The 17,421-nt window shown below is 42.2% G+C and overlaps 1 protein-coding gene across 14 annotated transcripts in view; it reads right to left on the bottom strand.

The window, feature by feature from the left end:
* Nucleotides 1–17,421, bottom strand: part of MAGI1 (membrane associated guanylate kinase, WW and PDZ domain containing 1) — a 720,361-nt gene that overhangs the window by 17,206 nt on the left and 685,734 nt on the right. For 9 of the 14 annotated variants that reach the window (XM_043993669.1, XM_043993673.1, XM_043993628.1 and 6 more), the window contains 4 exons: nucleotides 13,407–13,498; nucleotides 12,234–12,426; nucleotides 9,783–10,076; nucleotides 4,079–4,282 (listed from right to left, as the gene is read on the bottom strand). In XM_043993669.1, coding sequence (XP_043849604.1) covers nucleotides 4,079–4,282; nucleotides 9,783–10,076; nucleotides 12,234–12,426; nucleotides 13,407–13,498 — 783 coding nt within the window. The remainder of the gene's footprint in view (nucleotides 1–4,078; nucleotides 4,283–9,782; nucleotides 10,077–12,233; nucleotides 12,427–13,406; nucleotides 13,499–17,421) is intronic. The other 5 variants (XM_043993677.1, XM_043993636.1, XM_043993660.1 and 2 more) reach the window with 2 other exon arrangements.

The following is a 17,421-nucleotide window of genomic DNA, read 5'->3' as shown; positions in this document are numbered from 1 at the left end:
AGGGAGGAAACCACCCAGGAGGATGGATAGAAGAGCCCTGAAGCCATGTCCTGAAATGCACTGGATAGAGAAGTAATTCCTAGTGGTTGTCTACACCAGAGCATAAGCAAGCCTGATATTCTTGGCAAGGTTTTGGAAGGTGGCATGAAAGACACCATTGCTTTGGTTGAAGACATCATGAGCCTCTCTGATTTAAGGGGGTTCATTCGCCTCCTCTTGTTGTGAAATGAAGATCCCATCTTTGATGCTCTTGGTGCACTACGTTGGCACATCAGAGTGGAAGAAGAGATCTTCGGAAGTCTGAAGGTTTAGTTAGCGTATTTATCTCTTACTCTTCTCATCAGGAAGGTCTATCACAGCTGCTTTCAACAAAGAAAATTCAGTATCTTTGCTATCACTTGCTCATCCCCAAGTTGTTATGGCTTTGACTCAGCACCTCCCTTTCTTTGAGATATTGGCAAATTGCCTGATAGTTTCCCTCTGTATCTCTTCATCAATGGGACTTTGGCCAATGAACCTATAATTTTGAGTGAGCATTTCCCTCTCCTTTTACAAAGGCATCAACTAGGGGCAGGTAGGTAGCCTAGTGGATAGAGCACCGGCCCTGGATTCAGGAGGACCTGAGTTCAAATCCAGCCTCAGACACTTGACACTTACTGGCTGTGTGACCCTGGGCAAGTCAACCCCAATTGCCTTACCAAAAACAAAACAAAAACAAAGGTATCAACTACACCTTCTCAATTAGCTCACGTCAGGGTCTTGTCCTGGCCTGAAAAGCATTTGCAGAGAAACCCCTGAGGGCCCTTCAACCACATCCACCACCTCTGTTATCACCCCTCAGTGATACCATGGCATGATCCACAGGCATGTGGTTCTAAGAAACATGTTTTCCCACTATTTCTTTCTTCTGATTATTCCTTCTTATTTAACCAGATATTTTGTGGTTTGGACACCCAAATTTATCAGCAATGACATTGGGGGGCGGGGCAATGAGGGTGAAGTGACTTGCCCAGGGTCACACAGCCAGTGAGTGTCAAGTGTCTGAGGCCAGATTTGAACTCAGGTCCTCCTGAATCCAGGGCCGGTGCTTTATCCACTGTACCACCTAGCTGCCCCTAATGATTGACTTTGAAAAGCAGAAAAGTCTCTTTTTAAAAATAGAAGCCATCTATTGTTAATTCCTTTTATTTTTTTGGTGGGGGATGAGAGTGTGCACCAAATCTCTAATTTTACTGAAATAGGAAAGATGCAGATGATACTGATCAGCACCCACTCTGCAATTTACCACCTTGGTGAGACTTAGTGATTTACCAAGATTCACAATTCACACAGCCAGGGTATGTCAGAGCCTTCCTAACTTTGAAGCTCTGTCATGCTGCACTATGATCTCACTTCTCTTTTAATTAGGTGGCATCATATTTCTTGGTAATTACCTTTGGCTAAACAATCTTTTAAAATTCTTTTTGATGTGTGTAAAGGGTCTCTCCTTTTTGTCTGTGTTTTACTTTCTGTGTTTGGTCTACATCATGTCATGCTCAACCCTCGATACCAACTTGGTTGTCTAGTTTTTCTTATTCTCTGTTCAGTCTAGGGTCAGTCATTGTCTTAGATTCTCCTTCCTATCCTGTGCAAGAGAGTAGGCCTCTGGATTCAATCCCTTAGGGCTATGTAGTTTTGTCACTCCTTCCTTGATGGAAGCTCTTTTTCTTTCCCTTTCTTAATCTAGACCTTTGATGGCATCAGGGCTGGAACTCTCAGTATAGGTCTTCCCTCCACTGAAGCAGATCAGCAACTTGTCTATAAATTATTATCTTAGAGCTGCCTGGGGTTAATGGGAAGTTGAGTGACGTGCCCAAGGTCACACAATTATATGTGTTAGAGGTGGATCTTGAACTCAGATCCTTCTCACTCTGAGGCTGGACAGGTCTCTACCCACCATGCTTTGCTGCCTCTCCTTTCTTTCCCTACAGCATATAGCAGGATTTTTCCCAGGTCTATGTCTTTATTTTTTCTCTTTCCTTTTATTCTTTTTCATGGAAGTGTATGATCTCCAGATCACTTTAAAAAAACATGCCATTATGACTTAGGAGACTAATGAATTAAGTAGAATAGACTTCTAGATTGAATTGTAAATAATAAAAAAAAAGCAAAGCCAAACACTGAAATGGGAGAAGCAGGCTATGAACTAGTCCACTCCTTCTATATAGCATGGGTTTCTGTGGCCATACAGATTTGCTTTTCTTTGGGCTAGGCACCGGCAGTTCCTAGAAGTACTGGTTATAGAGCTATTGGGTTTTCTTTTTCTTGTGAAGGTCATACAGCACTCCACGTGAATTGCAGGATTCACTTTTCTAACATTAAGTATTTTTAAATATCCATTTAGGTGACGTTACCCTCAGATAAACTGTTATCACATTTCTAGCTTCCATGTCTTTCAGAACTATAGGATAGAAATTGAAGAGTTTTATCCATCGACACATTTCCCTTTCATTAAAAAGAAATGTTTTACAACATAATTTTGCATTCAGTTCATGAACAAGCAAAGATCACCAAAAATATCTGGCAAAGAATTATTTTTTCCTCCCCAAGGAAGGTTTTGCAGTCAGGAACCACCACATCAGATTGCAGTCCTTGGGATCACCAAATTGTGCTTGTCCGACTCAACATCTTTCATTAAAATTTACCTTGGTTTCCATTAAATATCAGTAAGAGTGGGTCCAAAAGAAGTAGCCATAGCCAGGAGGCAAGGAGGGGGACAACTCCATTTAATCTTAACCTATTTCCTCAGGGCATTAGAGAATTTGTTCCTTCCTCATCTTTAATATCAGCTCCTGGTTTCTGAACAGGGAGGAACCTGAGAGATCTCTGGATTATGGATTTAGAGATGGAAGGGACTCAGAGGTCATCTTTTCAATGTCATCATTTTACAGAGAAGAAAACTGAGGGCAAGAGAGGCCCTATGACTTGCCTAAGGTCACAGAGACAGTAAGAGGCAAAACCAGGATTCAAAGCCATGTCCTCTGAACCCAAATACAATGATCCCATCATATACGCCCATGTCATTCCCACACTGACTTCCAACAGAATATAAGTCCCCTCTAGAGAGGGAATATTTCATTTGTGACTCTGTATTCCAAGGACCTAGTCCAGTGTCTGTCCATTTCTGGGTGCTTTATATATCCTTGATGATCGAAAATGACATGATCTCTATTTCTAAGAATCAGGAACCTATTATTGGAACACAAACTCTAAGACACTCACATAGATGAGAAAGTTTGTTGAGTTAACAATGTTTGTTGAATGGAATTGAGATACCCTCTCTACCATCAATCACTCCATCGAGAAACAAAACACTCTAGTTAAAATAAAATGGCCTTCCAACAAGCTCTGAGCGCCAGCCTAGACTGTAATCTTGTAGGTTTATGAAGTTTCTGGATGTTGGTTAAATTTCAGGGATAGCATGTTAGAAATCCCATAGCTGTTTCCAGCTATGCTTTCAAAGCACCTCAAATATGCAGACTTAGTCATTTTAATGAAGAGGGTGCTGAGAGCTGAGGAATGAAGGAAAGTTGAAGATTTTCAGAGATCTTCACCCCTGAACCCAAGCAGGGCCAGAGTGCAGATCTTTCAGTGAGAGGAAGAGATGCAGTTAACAAGGGAGTGAAGCTTTCAGAGATTTACTTGGTTAGGGATGGATATGGTAACATTTCATTACATGAATGAGAGAGAGAGAGAGAGAGAGAGAGAGAGAGAGAGAGAGAGAGAGAGAGGAGGGAGAAGAGAAAGTGGGAAGAAAAAAGAAGAGAACAAGAGAAAGGGGGAGGGGCAGCTGGGTGGCACAGTGGATAGAGCACCGGCCCTGGAGTCAGGAGTACCTGAGTTCAAATCTGGCCTCAGACACTTAACACTTACTAGCTGTGTGACCCTCGGCAAGTCACTTAACCCCAATTGCCTCATTAAAAAAAAGAAAAAAAAGAAAAAGAGAAAGGGGGAGAGAAAGCAGGGAAAGATGGGGGGGGGGGGCAGACGCAGAGGGAAAGGGAGAGGGAGAGGGAGAGAGAATATAGATATACTTTACCATCCCCAGGAATGATGCGGAGAGTAACTGTGTTTCCAGCTTCTTTGATTAAGTTGACAATGTCTGAGTGGGATTTGTTGGTGATAGCACATCCATTCACAGCCAAGATCCGGTCTCCTACTTTCAGTTTGCCACAGCGGTCAGCAGGACTCCCCTCAATGATCCGACCTATTTTGTGGGGCATGGCCACACATGCATTTCCTGCTTTTGTAGTGAGTTTTTAATTTTTTAAAAAATTATGTGGGAACATAGTGAAGGGAAGAGGAGAAAAAGGATTGAAAAGGGAAAGAGAAGGTTAAGGGTTAATTCATTAAAGCATTAAGCAAATGTTATTAAAGGAAAGTTTTGCACTGATGGGTCAAAACATTGGCAATCCCATGGCATGGAGAGCAAGTACAACCACGTTAATCCTGCCACTTAACTTCAAGTCCTCTGGCTAATGATGAAGTCGGGGTAGACTCCCCCTTCCTCCTTAATTTGATTATCAACTGTAGAATAACTAGCAATTACTAAAACACTTGACAGTCCAAAAAATAACTGGCCACCAGTGGCTCATTTATGGACTATGAACGTGAGAGTTGCAAGTGAATTTTCTCACTCTCTTTGTATCATTGCCATGACTCCTCCCTCCCTTTTGGCCAGATGCTGTCCAAGATTCTGCCAATGTTTTGTTCTTTCTCCATTTAGAAAGATCATCACTCTATGCCTGATATGAAACCAGCACCACAGAGATCCACCCTGGAAATGCCACATGGGTTAAGAGGCAGAAATTCTGTCTTGAAGGTAGCATTAGGTGAGACACCAAGGGCCAAGCTACCATCGCAGACTCTGGTGGGACTTCTCACAAATGACCTCTGTTCACTCATAAAACCTTTTAGGGAAGGCTCCATCTGGTGTTGAATAGCTCTAGAATTTTCCTCTCTTCCCACCCAAAGGGGTGAGGAATAAATGTGGATATCTAACATCCACCTTAAGGGCATACATAAAGAATAATATTTTATGGCCTTAGTACTGGGCTGACCCTCTTCCAACAGTCTGTAGTCAAAGATTTCTACCTTTCTCAGATATTGTCTTTTTCAGCAAAAGAGAACATACGTATTTTAAGTATGAGGCTTATTTTGCATTGGGAAAGGCTTTATACCTCAGCCAAAACATATCCAATTGACTCGATGACAAACTGAGACCTGGGAAAGATCTTCATTTAGAAAGGCCAAGGTCATCCTGCATCCCGACCCATTTCCAGGCATCTTGACTTTCTGTCCTGCCATTGGACTTCAACGACTCTGGAGGAGAAAGCGAGGCTGAAGACTGCTCAGCTCTGCCTCACTTAAATCTAAATGATGAGCAAGTGAAGACATCACTTTTGTGATATCACTGCTCCTCTTTTTTTTTTTTTTTTGGTGAGGCAATTAGGGTTAAGTGACTTGCCCAGGGTCACAGAGCTAGTAATTGTTAAGTGTCTGAGGTCAAATTTGAACTCAGATCCTACCGAATCTAGGGTCAGTGCTCTATCCACTGTGCCACCTAGCTGCCCTAGCACTGGTCCTCTTTGAAAAGGAAGGATGAAAAACAGCAACAAGCCAACAGATTCAGAGGTAAAACTAGATAGGAGGCATAAAATATTACTAGAATGTAAGCTACGTAAAGGTAGGCATTGGCTCGAATTTGTCTTTGTGCTTCTGGCAATTAGTGGCCTGGAACTTAGAAAGTACTTAAATAAATACTTGAGTCATGATGAATAAAGCCATGAGGATAGCTGGATGACATGAATTTTCAAAGAATATTTTGCCTAGACATAGTCTAAAGAATTTGTTTTGCTGGTACCTTTAAAGATATTCCACCAGTTAAGAACTTCTCTATAAGAGGTGGAAAAGGTTATTAAGAGAACAATAAGGTCAAGTGAACAGATTTCCCCAGTGCCTATCACAATGGCTGGCACATAGTAGGTGCTTGTTGGTTTATTACTTTCATCGTAATGGAAATGAATGGATATGTGTAAAGACACATTCAAAAATCTTTGAATGTCAGCAGGAGCGACCTGTATTCATGTCATGGGATGGATAAACACCAGAATCACACTGTCCACTGGAAACAGACAAGTAGCACCCGCTTCGTTCCTGGCTCAAAGTAAAGATCTGGAAGCTCTAAACCTCCCCCGTGTGGAAAAGCTCTAAACCAGCAGGGGCATGGATATGTTGAGCACGGCACAGCTGAGTGCAAGCTTCTCATGCAAAGTATTAGGGAAAGTTTGATTTACTCATTGCCATAGTCAGAGGAGAAGAGTTTGGTCAAAGTACATCCGTGAAGACATTTAATAGTCATCATAATAGAACAAGTGGGGGGATGGGGCTTGCCAGCCTCTAAACATGGCCTCTTACTTACTTCTACCTCCAAGGCAGATAGAAATGCTATAGAATTCTGAGACCTTTGGTGGGGAATGAGGGCGGGGGGCAAGTCAGAGAAATACATTATCTGCAGGACTTTCTAGGAGAAAGTCAAGCAAGGCATTTTCCCCAACTTGGGCTCATTGGGAGTGTTTGCTTCTGCAGGATGGGACCAAAAAGGGGGTTTTATGAGAAAATCCCCACAAAGGGCTTCTCCTCTTCCCAACTCTGACTGCGGGTGCTGAGACACCCAGGGATTTCCCCCCTGCCCCAACTTCTACATCATATAATAATGATAACCACGGCAATATTATCATTAAGAATTATAATTCACATTTAGATAGTACACTGTGGTTTGCAAAGTGCTTCACACATTATCTGGAACAGACAAGAGACTTCACAGCATCCCCTTGCTGCTCCACATGTAGTCCCCTGCCTCCAAACAAAATGAGTGAGCAAAAAGTTGAAGGGGGAGAGATGCTATCATACTGACATGAACTGTCTGGCTAACTGGTCAATACACATCCACTGGCTCCTGCCACCTATGGATTTGAACATGGAGGCTCCACTCAGGTTTTTGTTTTATTTTTAAAGGATATAGTATAGAGCATTCCAAGGACAGATTATTTTAGGAAATGATGATCCTGAGACCTGGAATGTATTTTTTAGGAATAAGAATCTGAGCAATAAAAAATCTACTGGGAATTCAAATCATTTATCCATAAAATCGCACATTATTGCTTTTAAAGTAGTTAACCAAGTGCTGCTTGTAACACTGCACTCATTAGTGCAAACACATGTGTATGCCTTGCTGACTCATCCGTTTCAGATGAGTTACAAAAAAAAAAAAATAGTACGACAAGGAAGCAGAGTGCCGATGGTGAGAAGGGTTGCTATTTTGTTACCCTACAGAGAAAATGCTTGATTTGGTCAGGATGCAAAAGGTAGCAAGGGGCAACCTTGTAAGTCAGCACTCATGGCTTGTGTGATCTTTGTCTTGGAAGTCATCAGACACCGTGGGTGTAGACAGTCTAGTATGTACATTATCGACAGCCAATCTCAAACCATAGGCAGCCTTTTTCCTATCCTGCATCCCTGCTCTCCCTTAGTTACTCCCTCCCTCCTAGAACTAATCAAGGTGCAAGCTCAGGAAACAGGAAGCGATTGAGCTGGAAGAAACATTAGCTGGAACGAGCTATTGGCAGTCCCAGGCTTACAGACAGTTTGGGTTCCAAAAGTCATTTGTAAGTTAGCTGTCAAGCACTCCAAATGCCTTTTCCTAATGAAACAGTCTTTTAAGGTTGCTAAGTAAGTCTAGCAAAAAAAAAATCCCCCATTTAACTCATAATATTCCTTAAATTTTATTTTTTTTAATGATCTAGAGGGAATTTCTAGTGGGGAAACTACCTCACCACTGCAGATGAGCAGCTCATTTGTAAGTTACAGTTTTATAGAGATGACTGGGGCAGTGAGAGACTAATTTGCCTGGGTTCACATAGCTGGTACGCATCAGAAGCACTTTCTGAAGCTAGGCCTTCCTGACTCAAAGGCAGGCATCTATAGGCTATGCTAAGTCTACGCTCTGGTCTAGGGAACATAATCCCCATGTGTAATGATGTTTCTGGCCATCTGGATTTCAAACTGAATTCAAGGACACTTCTTTTCCTCCTCACTCCCATCAGGCATTGGGCACAGAGATGAGCTATGTTGGCCTGGGATAGGGGGTCCTGGTAGAGCTGGAAGGATTGGTGATAGATGGGAATAGAGGTTGGGGGTTCAGCGGAGGGTCAAGGTCAGAGCTAAGGACCCTAGAGAACTAGAGCCTCTTGGAATGATCAAATGATCATGGAGCTAGAAACAGAACAAGACTCTGAGGCCATGTCATTCAATCCCCTTATTTTAGACATGAGGAAACCGATGGCCAAAGAGTTAGTTAAGTTGGCTCATAGTCAAGTAAGTGGTAAATACTGGAAAATGGACTAGAATCCAGAGCCTGTGATTCTAGACCCAGATTTGAGATTTTCTTTTCCCTTTTCTTTCATTTGGCAGGACCTAAGGATTCACCTCCTTGCTTTTCTTTTTTCTGCTATCACTGACTTTTGCTTTCAAGCAGGTTTCTCTCCTTCTCTGACCCATTTTTACAACAAAACATCATTTCTTCTCCTTTGATGGTGGGGCTTTACTATCCCCCTCATTTCTCCCTCACCGTTAGTCTTGCAGCATAAGAGTCAGAGGTGAAGTAAGGTGAGAATCGAGGATTTCTTGAGGGATGGGAGAAAAGAAAGATATCTGAGGACTTGGGCAAGTCCTTGCAGAGTAGGTAAGGGGAGAGAAAGATGGGCATAGTAGTTTTTATTATTATCCAGAACTTCCCAAGAAGGAAATGCACCTTCTCTACAGCTCATCTTAGAGTTGCCTGGGGGCAATGAGAGGATAACTGACTAGCCCAGGGTAACACAGCCAGGATGTGTCAGAGGTACAATCTGAACCCAGGTCCTTCCTGGCTCCTAGCCTAGTTCTCTATCCATTCCACCAGGCTGCATCTCAAGAGAAGAGAGGACAGAACAAAATCCCAGGTGGTAGCACTGGGCAAGAAAGGGCAGTTCCTTGGTTTCTGGCCCATCTCTGACAGTCATTCCTGTGTAAGGGATGGGAAAACTCTGAAAGCCATACACTGACTGCATCCTGATAACAGTCATAAGTGGATGGGAGACCGTTGGTCCTCTGGGGATGTTTTGTCCTCCTGATTTGTCCCACTCCACCAAGAAAGAACACTAAGAGTTAACTTAATGGATGATTTCCCACCAGGGGCTGCCTGTGCTCTGCCAGTCCTGTCAGCTTCCAAACACTACATAAAAGATTGGCTGTACTAACACAGGAGTGGAGAAGAGGGGGCTGGGGGTGGGGAGGAATGATTCTTATTAGCACAATGGTAACACTTTGGGGAAGGCAAGGAGGGATTCAGGCCATGGATTGTTTTGACTCATTATATTGGGGTTGGGTTTGGTTTGGGTTTTTTTGGAACATAAGCATCACTGCTTGTCTCAGACACACCTATGCTGCTGTTACTAGTGATAAACCAGAAAGGACTTCACTACAGGCTTTGCCTGGACCAATGCCCAGAGACAGCCACTGTTCTAGAGGATGGCACCACTCAATGTGTCAATGCCCAGGTGTGTGGTGTGGGCATTCTTAAGAGGGGAACACCTCCTAAATAAACTCAATTTCCAGTTAAGCATTAAAGGTCCTTCAGTGGGCATTTTCTCCAGTGAGATGACAGGGCTCAGTGGCAAAGCGGAGCTTGCTCATTTGGTGCTTACCAAAAGTGGTCCCCGCCTCCGGCCTGCTCACAGATGATACGATGACAAATCCAAAGCCTTCGTTCTCCCCCCGGCGGATCTCCACATCATAGGGCTGCAACACTGTGCTCACCACTCCGCTGCCCCCGCCACCACCACTGCCTATCCCGCTGGTGCTGCCGCTGCCCGAGCTCACGGTGTTCAGAGAATTCTGGCTGCCCTGGGGAGTGCGCTTCTCCTCTGTCAGGGAAGCCGGCTGGTTGCTGCTGTGATGGGAAGATGCTGGGGAAGGGACCTCATTCTCTGCTTTGGGGACTGAAAAAAGAAAGAGAAAGTTTCTCTTGAGACATTTACCTTCCTTCCTTCCTTCCTTCCTTCCTTCCTTCCTTCCTTCCTTCCTTCCTTCCTTCCTTCCTTCCTTCCTTCCTTCCTTCCTTCCTTCCTTCCTCCCTTCCTTCCTTCCTCCCTTCCTTCCTTCCTCCCTTCCTTCCTTCCTCCCTTCCCTTCCCTCCTTCATCACATATGGGCAATGGCAATTAGGCCAGTTAGCCTACAACTTAATGTATATAATGTGGAATAAGCCTCCCTCATGATCGATATTAATAATAATTAATAATTAATCCAAAGATTAGGCAAATAGTATGCACTTTCGACTTGGGATCATGGAAGACATAATGGAGCTCTATTTAACAAATCTGGCCCCCTTCATTGACAGGTAGCGCTGCATAATGGACTTACAGTCAGAAAGACCTGAGTTCAAATCCCATATGATCACTCGCTAACTATTTGATTCAGGACAAGTTTCAACTTCTCACTTTCTATTTTCTTCTCTATAGAATGGGGACAATAACAACCCTCATGAGACTGCCACAGAGAACAAGTAAGATAATGTGAATAAAATATTTTGGAAATCTGAAATATTATAGAAATGTTAGTTTTTCTTCTGATTGTTCCTTGTAATATTCACCCATCAATAAGCCACAGAAGGAAACAGGAGGCTCTGGTCTTCACACACAAATTCATAATAACAGCCCAGACAGCTAGGATAGCATAGAGGGAATAGCAAAGGATTTTGAGTTAGAAGACCCTGGTTGATAGGCTTATAAGCTCTAGATCTGGAGGGGCCTGAGGTTATCTAATCTAACATTTTTACTTTACAGATGAAACTGAGAAACTGAGGCCCAGCAGTGAAGTGATGTGCCCAAGGTCACATCATTAGTAAGTAGCAGAGCCACATCCAAACTCAGTCCCCTCTTGACTCCAATTTAGCCTTTTTTGCCTGCTGTTTCTCAATTGTGATGCTTTATAGCTACTCTGAGCACACATCTCTCCGGGCCTCTATCTCCTCATCTCTCACAAAAGGGCGGATAATATTTGCCCAGCCTGTTTCACTCGACTGTAAGGCAAGCAGTGTGTAAATCTTCAGGAACTACATGAATGCCAGTGACTATTATAATGTTGAGGCAGTATATGACTTTGTTCTTACTGCAAAAGGTCTGGAGAGATTTTGAACAAAAATAACATTCTGGTCCAAAGACGGTCTTGCCCTTTCAATTTAAAGTACCATTAACCCAAACCTGTAAACATTAAATAGACAAAATTTGGTCAATTAAATGGGGACAAAGAAGAAGACCATCCCACCATCTTCAGGCAGCCTCCACATGCTTTCATCTGTCAAGATTCTGACCAAAATTGAGAGAGAGAATCTGTCAGTGTTAGAGTAAGACCCTTAGCTTCCAAAAAGTTAGCAACATCATATCTTGCACATAGGATCATAGGATTGAGAGCTTAAAAGGGTGCGCAAATCACCTAGTCCAATGAGGCCTGACTTCTCCAAAGCCATCAGGATTTGAATTCAGGTCTTCAGACTTCAAATCCAGTGTTCTTTTCACTACCCTAAAGTGGCATCCTTGCTAAAGATACCAGGATGTCAGTTTCTCACTGGAGATGTCAGTTTTCACTATCAAAAGCTTCCCAGTGAATTATGCCTCTGGCTATTTTGTCTGTGGTGATGATTGTGGCCATGAGCTTCTCTTCCCATGGTTTTATTTATTATTTTAATTTGACTTCTAATTTGACACACTTTTTTTTTCTGACTTTCATGATGACCTTCAAAGCCTATGTAACACCTCCTTCTGCAGAGAATTATAATCAAATGAAGAGGATGAGTAAGTGCTATCAGTCCATGGGGAAATGGGAAATATATATTCCACTAGCCTCCCTCCATAGAAAATCCACTAAAGCCACATGAAAGTACTTTTTTAAAAATGCCAGTGGTTTTGCAGAGTTGTAAGAAAGTAAACCATTTGGAAATTCTGAGCTTGATCAAATTTGCAAACATTTGCTAAAAGAGATGCTTGAGGAGGCAGACTTGAGAAAGGGGGCTGTTTCCTTTTCTTTAGAAGAACATGAGAATCTAGGGGAGCACCCATGAATGAGGCCAGTATCCAGATTCTGGGATTTGCAACTTACCCGCATAGACCACTTTACGCCGCACAGTGAGGTTGACATGGCCTTGCTTGGCAGCTTGCTGCATAAGTTGAACCACGAGCTGGTGAGATTTTCCAATCACTGGTGTCCCGTCAACACAGATTAGCTCATCTCCAGACCTGAGGCGACCATCTGCATCAGCAGCACCCAATGGTACGATGTGACCAATATAAATCTGTTAAGTAATTGAATGAGGGTATGGAGGGAATGTTATCCACCAAGGAGGGGATAAGTTGGCTAAATTACTAGGTGTCCTGTCTACAGTAGGTGCTTAATAAAGGTTTGTTCAGTGGGATTGATGAAGAGGTTTGATGGAAGGGCTGGTAGTATTTATACTGTTGGATATTAAGTAATCCTCAATCAAATTGCCTGAATTCTCTAAGCCTGTTTCCTGATTTGTCAAATAAGAAGGTTGGAGTATATGACCTTTAAGATCCCTTCCAACTCTTCAACATTCTACAATTATGTGAATAACTAGAGCTCCTGCTTTCTCCCTTTTTGTATCTCAGAACCATAATATGTATTTTCTCTCCTCACCAATTCCAAGATGTCTCTTTTCATCTTGTTCTGTGAAAACATCTTAAACCACCAAAGGAAACTGGCCCCCTTTAGATCACTCCATTTCCTGATTTCAAAGCCCTCCCTTGAATATCTTTGTCCTTCATATTTACAATTATAACAGGTTACTAACTTGTTGGAAACTTCTTAAGGTCAGTAGTCCTGCTTCCTCTGTCCAATTCCACACACAGGGTTTGCGTGGTAAACAATGTCCCCTTAGTAACAGGTTGGTTTTTTTTTAGCATAGTGCTCATTTTCATTAGAGCATCATTCCATCCACTGATGATTATTCTGACTTCATCTAATTTCCCACCATTGTCAATGGTGATTACTTTGGGCTCAGTACCTAGAATTTCACAGCTACCATTTCCCCTGTATTTGCGATGCCCAAGAAGGAGCGACAACCTTTTCCAATAACCAACAGGAGTTTTTCCAACCTAGCAAATAACTAATCTACCCCTCGTGATGAAACAGTAACAAGAGGTCTGGAAGCAGAGTAATGAATGCATAGTGAGACCTTTCCATGTGTGATTCAGACAAGCCAAAGACTCTGGAGAAAATGGTGACCAAACACCCACCATGACAAGAAACACTTACAGGCTCTCCTGGTTCATTTCCACCTAGAATTCGAAAGCCAAATCCCGTTTCTTTTCTCCATAGGAAGATATCTTGTTCTTGGAAATCTGGAACTGCAGGGAGAGAGAAAGAAAGGAAGGAGGGAGGGAGGGAAAGAAAAGAGGGAGGAAGGAAGAAAGGAAGGGAGGAAGGAGAGAGAGAAAGGGAGAGAGAGAATTTATAACAATAAAAAGGAGTCATGCTTTTAAGCTGCTTCTCAATTTTCCCCTATCCAAAGGTGAATAAAATTACATGACTAATAAGGATGGCACTTGAATAGATTAAAGCTTGGCAATGCAGAAGCAGAAGAGAAATGGAGTGACTGTGAATCAATGAAGGTTCATGGATGAAAGGAAGCATGCAAGTTCCTAGCAAAGGAGTTAATGGAGGCCCTGCTCATATCCTTTTTTAATGGACGGGTCCAAGTTAGATATTCCTCATCAAACTCTAACAAATACTTCTCTGAAGAGCTCTTATTCTGCCTCGATTCTGTTACTCAAAATACTCTCTCTCTGAAGTCGCTGTTGCTGGGAGAAGGGTTAGGGGATCATTAAATCTTTAGCTGCTGAGAGTTGGATGTAATTTAAAAGAAGTGTATCACCTGGAAGTCAGAGTACCCGTAAAGTCCTAATTAGTGCATTTAATATTCTCTACTGATTTTTTTATTACTTATTACCAACAGTGTTTTACAATTCAGAAGCTAGTAAAGGACTTGGTCTTCTGATTAAAAAAAAAAAAAGAGGGTCAGATTATTAGAAAACAAACCTTCCCCCCCCCCAAGAAAAAATCCCAAACAAACATGGAAATACTCTCTTTTGCCTAAACAATCAAGGACCATTATGTCAGAATTTGTATTCAGTTACGGTCACTTTTACAAAGAAGATGGATTATTGGACTTCGTACGAGATGCTGAAAACATTATCGAGCTTCTGCTGGATGAGACATGGATGTCTTTTGAAATCCTGGGAAATGATGGAATTCCAACCATGACACAAGCATCAAATCTAAAAGTTGCCCTGAAGTACAATGAAACCAACCCTCTGGTTAGTGATTTGCATTTCTGTCATGGTCTCTGCCGCCATTCATCAGTTTAACCTTGAATGTGTAGAGAGTGGCATTGCCATTCGGTGCTGATCATGTTTTTAATCCCGCCACTAAAAATCAGTAATGACAGAGGGTGGGGGAAGGGTGGGGCAAGAGGGTATTAAATCTTGCGGTTTGGGGAAACCAGCTTCCACATAATAAACCTAACTCCCCTCTTGTTGCTCTACAGACTCCATTTGTACTGAAACCACATTTCTATTGAGTCATTATTTCATCCTTTAAAGCATTCACGGCCTGCTGTATAGTCTACAGAATGAGGCTTTTGGGGGTAGGGGGGAAGGAGAGTGTACCATTTTATTGGACTGAAGCTCCAGGAGTATCTGTCTTTCTATCCATCCATCCATCCATCCATCCATCCATCCATCCATCCATCCATCCATCCATCCATCAACCCAAATGTATGCCACATATATACAAACATCAAAAAATATATGTGGTGAGTGTGTGTGTGTATGTGTGCATGACATACATATGTATACATCAGGAAATATATATATTTGTGTGCATCTAAATAAATAAATGTATGCCACACATATGCATACATCAGGAAATAAATAAATATATATATATATATGATAGAAGATTTAGATACAGATACATATATATGCATGTATGAATCTCTATTTACAACTATACCTCTCTGTCTCTTTGCGTGTCTGTCTCACTCCATATGTGTGTGTGTATATGTATGTGTGTGTATGTGTGTGTATACACACACATGTCCTGGATATTTTTTAAGTTGCTTTAAATAATTGAATTGCATGCTACAAGTACTTGTGGTCCAGGAGACTTCAGTCTGGTCCATTTTAAGTCTGTGAATTCTGGGAGGTGGGAGGAGGAGGCATTGGGGGGGCAGGGCGAAGGCAGCTGAATCTTACAGTTGGTTTTAGATGCTCCCTTTTCAATGACTCACTGCAGAGTTTAAAATGAAATATGAATTTGTGAGGTAGAAGAGTAAAAACTAAGTCATCGGTATTTGGATCTGAAATTTTTGCCTGAGCCATGTTAATACTAAGGATTTACCTATATTCTCATTTTTTTTTAAATGCCTTCTTATTTTAATTGCAAAGGCTAAGCTAAAAACCTCTAAGGAATGTAAATCGAAGTGACAGCATGAAACTGTTCTAAACACAATTAGAGAATAATATGGTCTTGAGCATGCTAAGATGACAGTAATATTTTTATATTCACATTAACTCATTGGGATATTTGTGGTAATAGCCTAGTTCTGACAACAAATAGGTACATCTTTTTTTGCTTTATGAATATAACCACAATATACCACCGAAGAATTCTAGCACATTGTTGGGTTTCTGGAAAGGATGTGGCTAAACCCTTCAGAGGTCAAAGCTTGTCTGTGACATTGACCCTGATTTCTGCAGACCTTCCACCCGGACCCGTGTTCTTGTTGTCTTTTAACACATGCCCATTTGGCCACATTATCATGATGCCAAATGTGGCAAAACTGGATACCATACTATGAGAAGCAGAGCCTGTTGGGGCTTATCACGTGATCTAGACCAGAGAAACAAAAAAGGCTGTCCATCGCTGAATAACTTTAACCTAAAAAAGGTAAGTTTTTATAAAAAACAAAAACAGGAAGTGCTCAAATGATGACGGGGAAGGTGAATGCTGAGAACAGGAGACACAGAAACAAACACGCACACACACAACATATCAGTGTACAGAGACTCATTGTCAAGTCATCTTTCAGGGCTTTTTCCATCGCTTGAACAATGTGCTTTTCTAGCACCCAAGTCCAATCCTCCCAGGGGGCTGAATTTAGCCAAATGTACATGAGGTAGCCAATCAGCAAAGAAACCACTGTCAAACTTGCACTGCTGACACACTGACCCTACTGATTCAGTTTCAGTTAATGAAGGGATGTGGTAAAACACATGCATATTTGGGGCAACCAATATCCACAAATAGTGAAAATCCATAGACCAAAAGCACCAGGCTGCATGAAAAGATGGTGCTATTTGGCATTTGCTTCTGTCCTCTTGAGTCCTCTGAAACTTAGAGCCAGAAGGGACCTAAGAGATTTTCTCTTCCTCATTTTACAGATGAGGATGATTCCCAGATCACTGATGTAAAGCTGGAAGAGCCCCTACATTTCTCTCACTCTATCCTAGAAGGAGACTGAGTCTCCAAGCAGTTAAATGATCATCTAAGGCCATTCAACAGATAATAAGCAGCAGAACCAAGGTTTTCACTCCAAATCTCTGAGTCTGGAGCTGGTGTGTCTTCTATACCACACACACTCACTTCTCTTCTCCCACTTTTCCAAAGACAAACATTGAGAACGGTCTCATCACCCAAATCTCTTCTTCATTTCTTAGTTACAATGAGGATTTCCATGGATAGGTTCCCTCTCTAATCCATCTTACACATAGCTGCCAAACTGATTTTTCTAAAGAACAAGCCTGGCCAGGTCCTCCTCCTCTTCGGTGAATTCCAGTATCTCTCAAGGGACTGCAGAATCAGACAGAAATTTTTCTCTTTGGCATTTCAGGTTCTTCACAACTGGGCCCCAGACTCTATTTCCAGCTTTCTGGTATGTTGCTCCCATCCACTCATCAGAAAAGGCACTTCATCTCCTGTCTTGGCACCGACTCTGCTCCATCCCTTGAATACACTTTCTCTTTGTTTTGGTTTCTCAGAATCCCCAGTTTTCCTAAAAGCACAGCTCAACTACCACCTCCTATGTCTGGTGTTTCCTGATCTCCTTGAAGGTTGCTGCCTTTCCCCCTAAAATCACCTTGTGCTTACTTCCCATGTACCTTTACATATGCTATTTCCCCAGGTTAGACTGTACACTCCTTGTGGGCAGGGACTATTTTTCCTTTTGTCTTAGTATCCCCAATGCCTGGTACATAGTAGGAGCTTAATA

The sequence above is a fragment of the Dromiciops gliroides genome, chromosome 1 (genome assembly GCF_019393635.1).
Source record: "Dromiciops gliroides isolate mDroGli1 chromosome 1, mDroGli1.pri, whole genome shotgun sequence".
NCBI lineage: Eukaryota > Metazoa > Chordata > Mammalia > Microbiotheria > Microbiotheriidae > Dromiciops > Dromiciops gliroides.
This window is presented reverse-complemented; position numbering and strand designations above follow the sequence as displayed.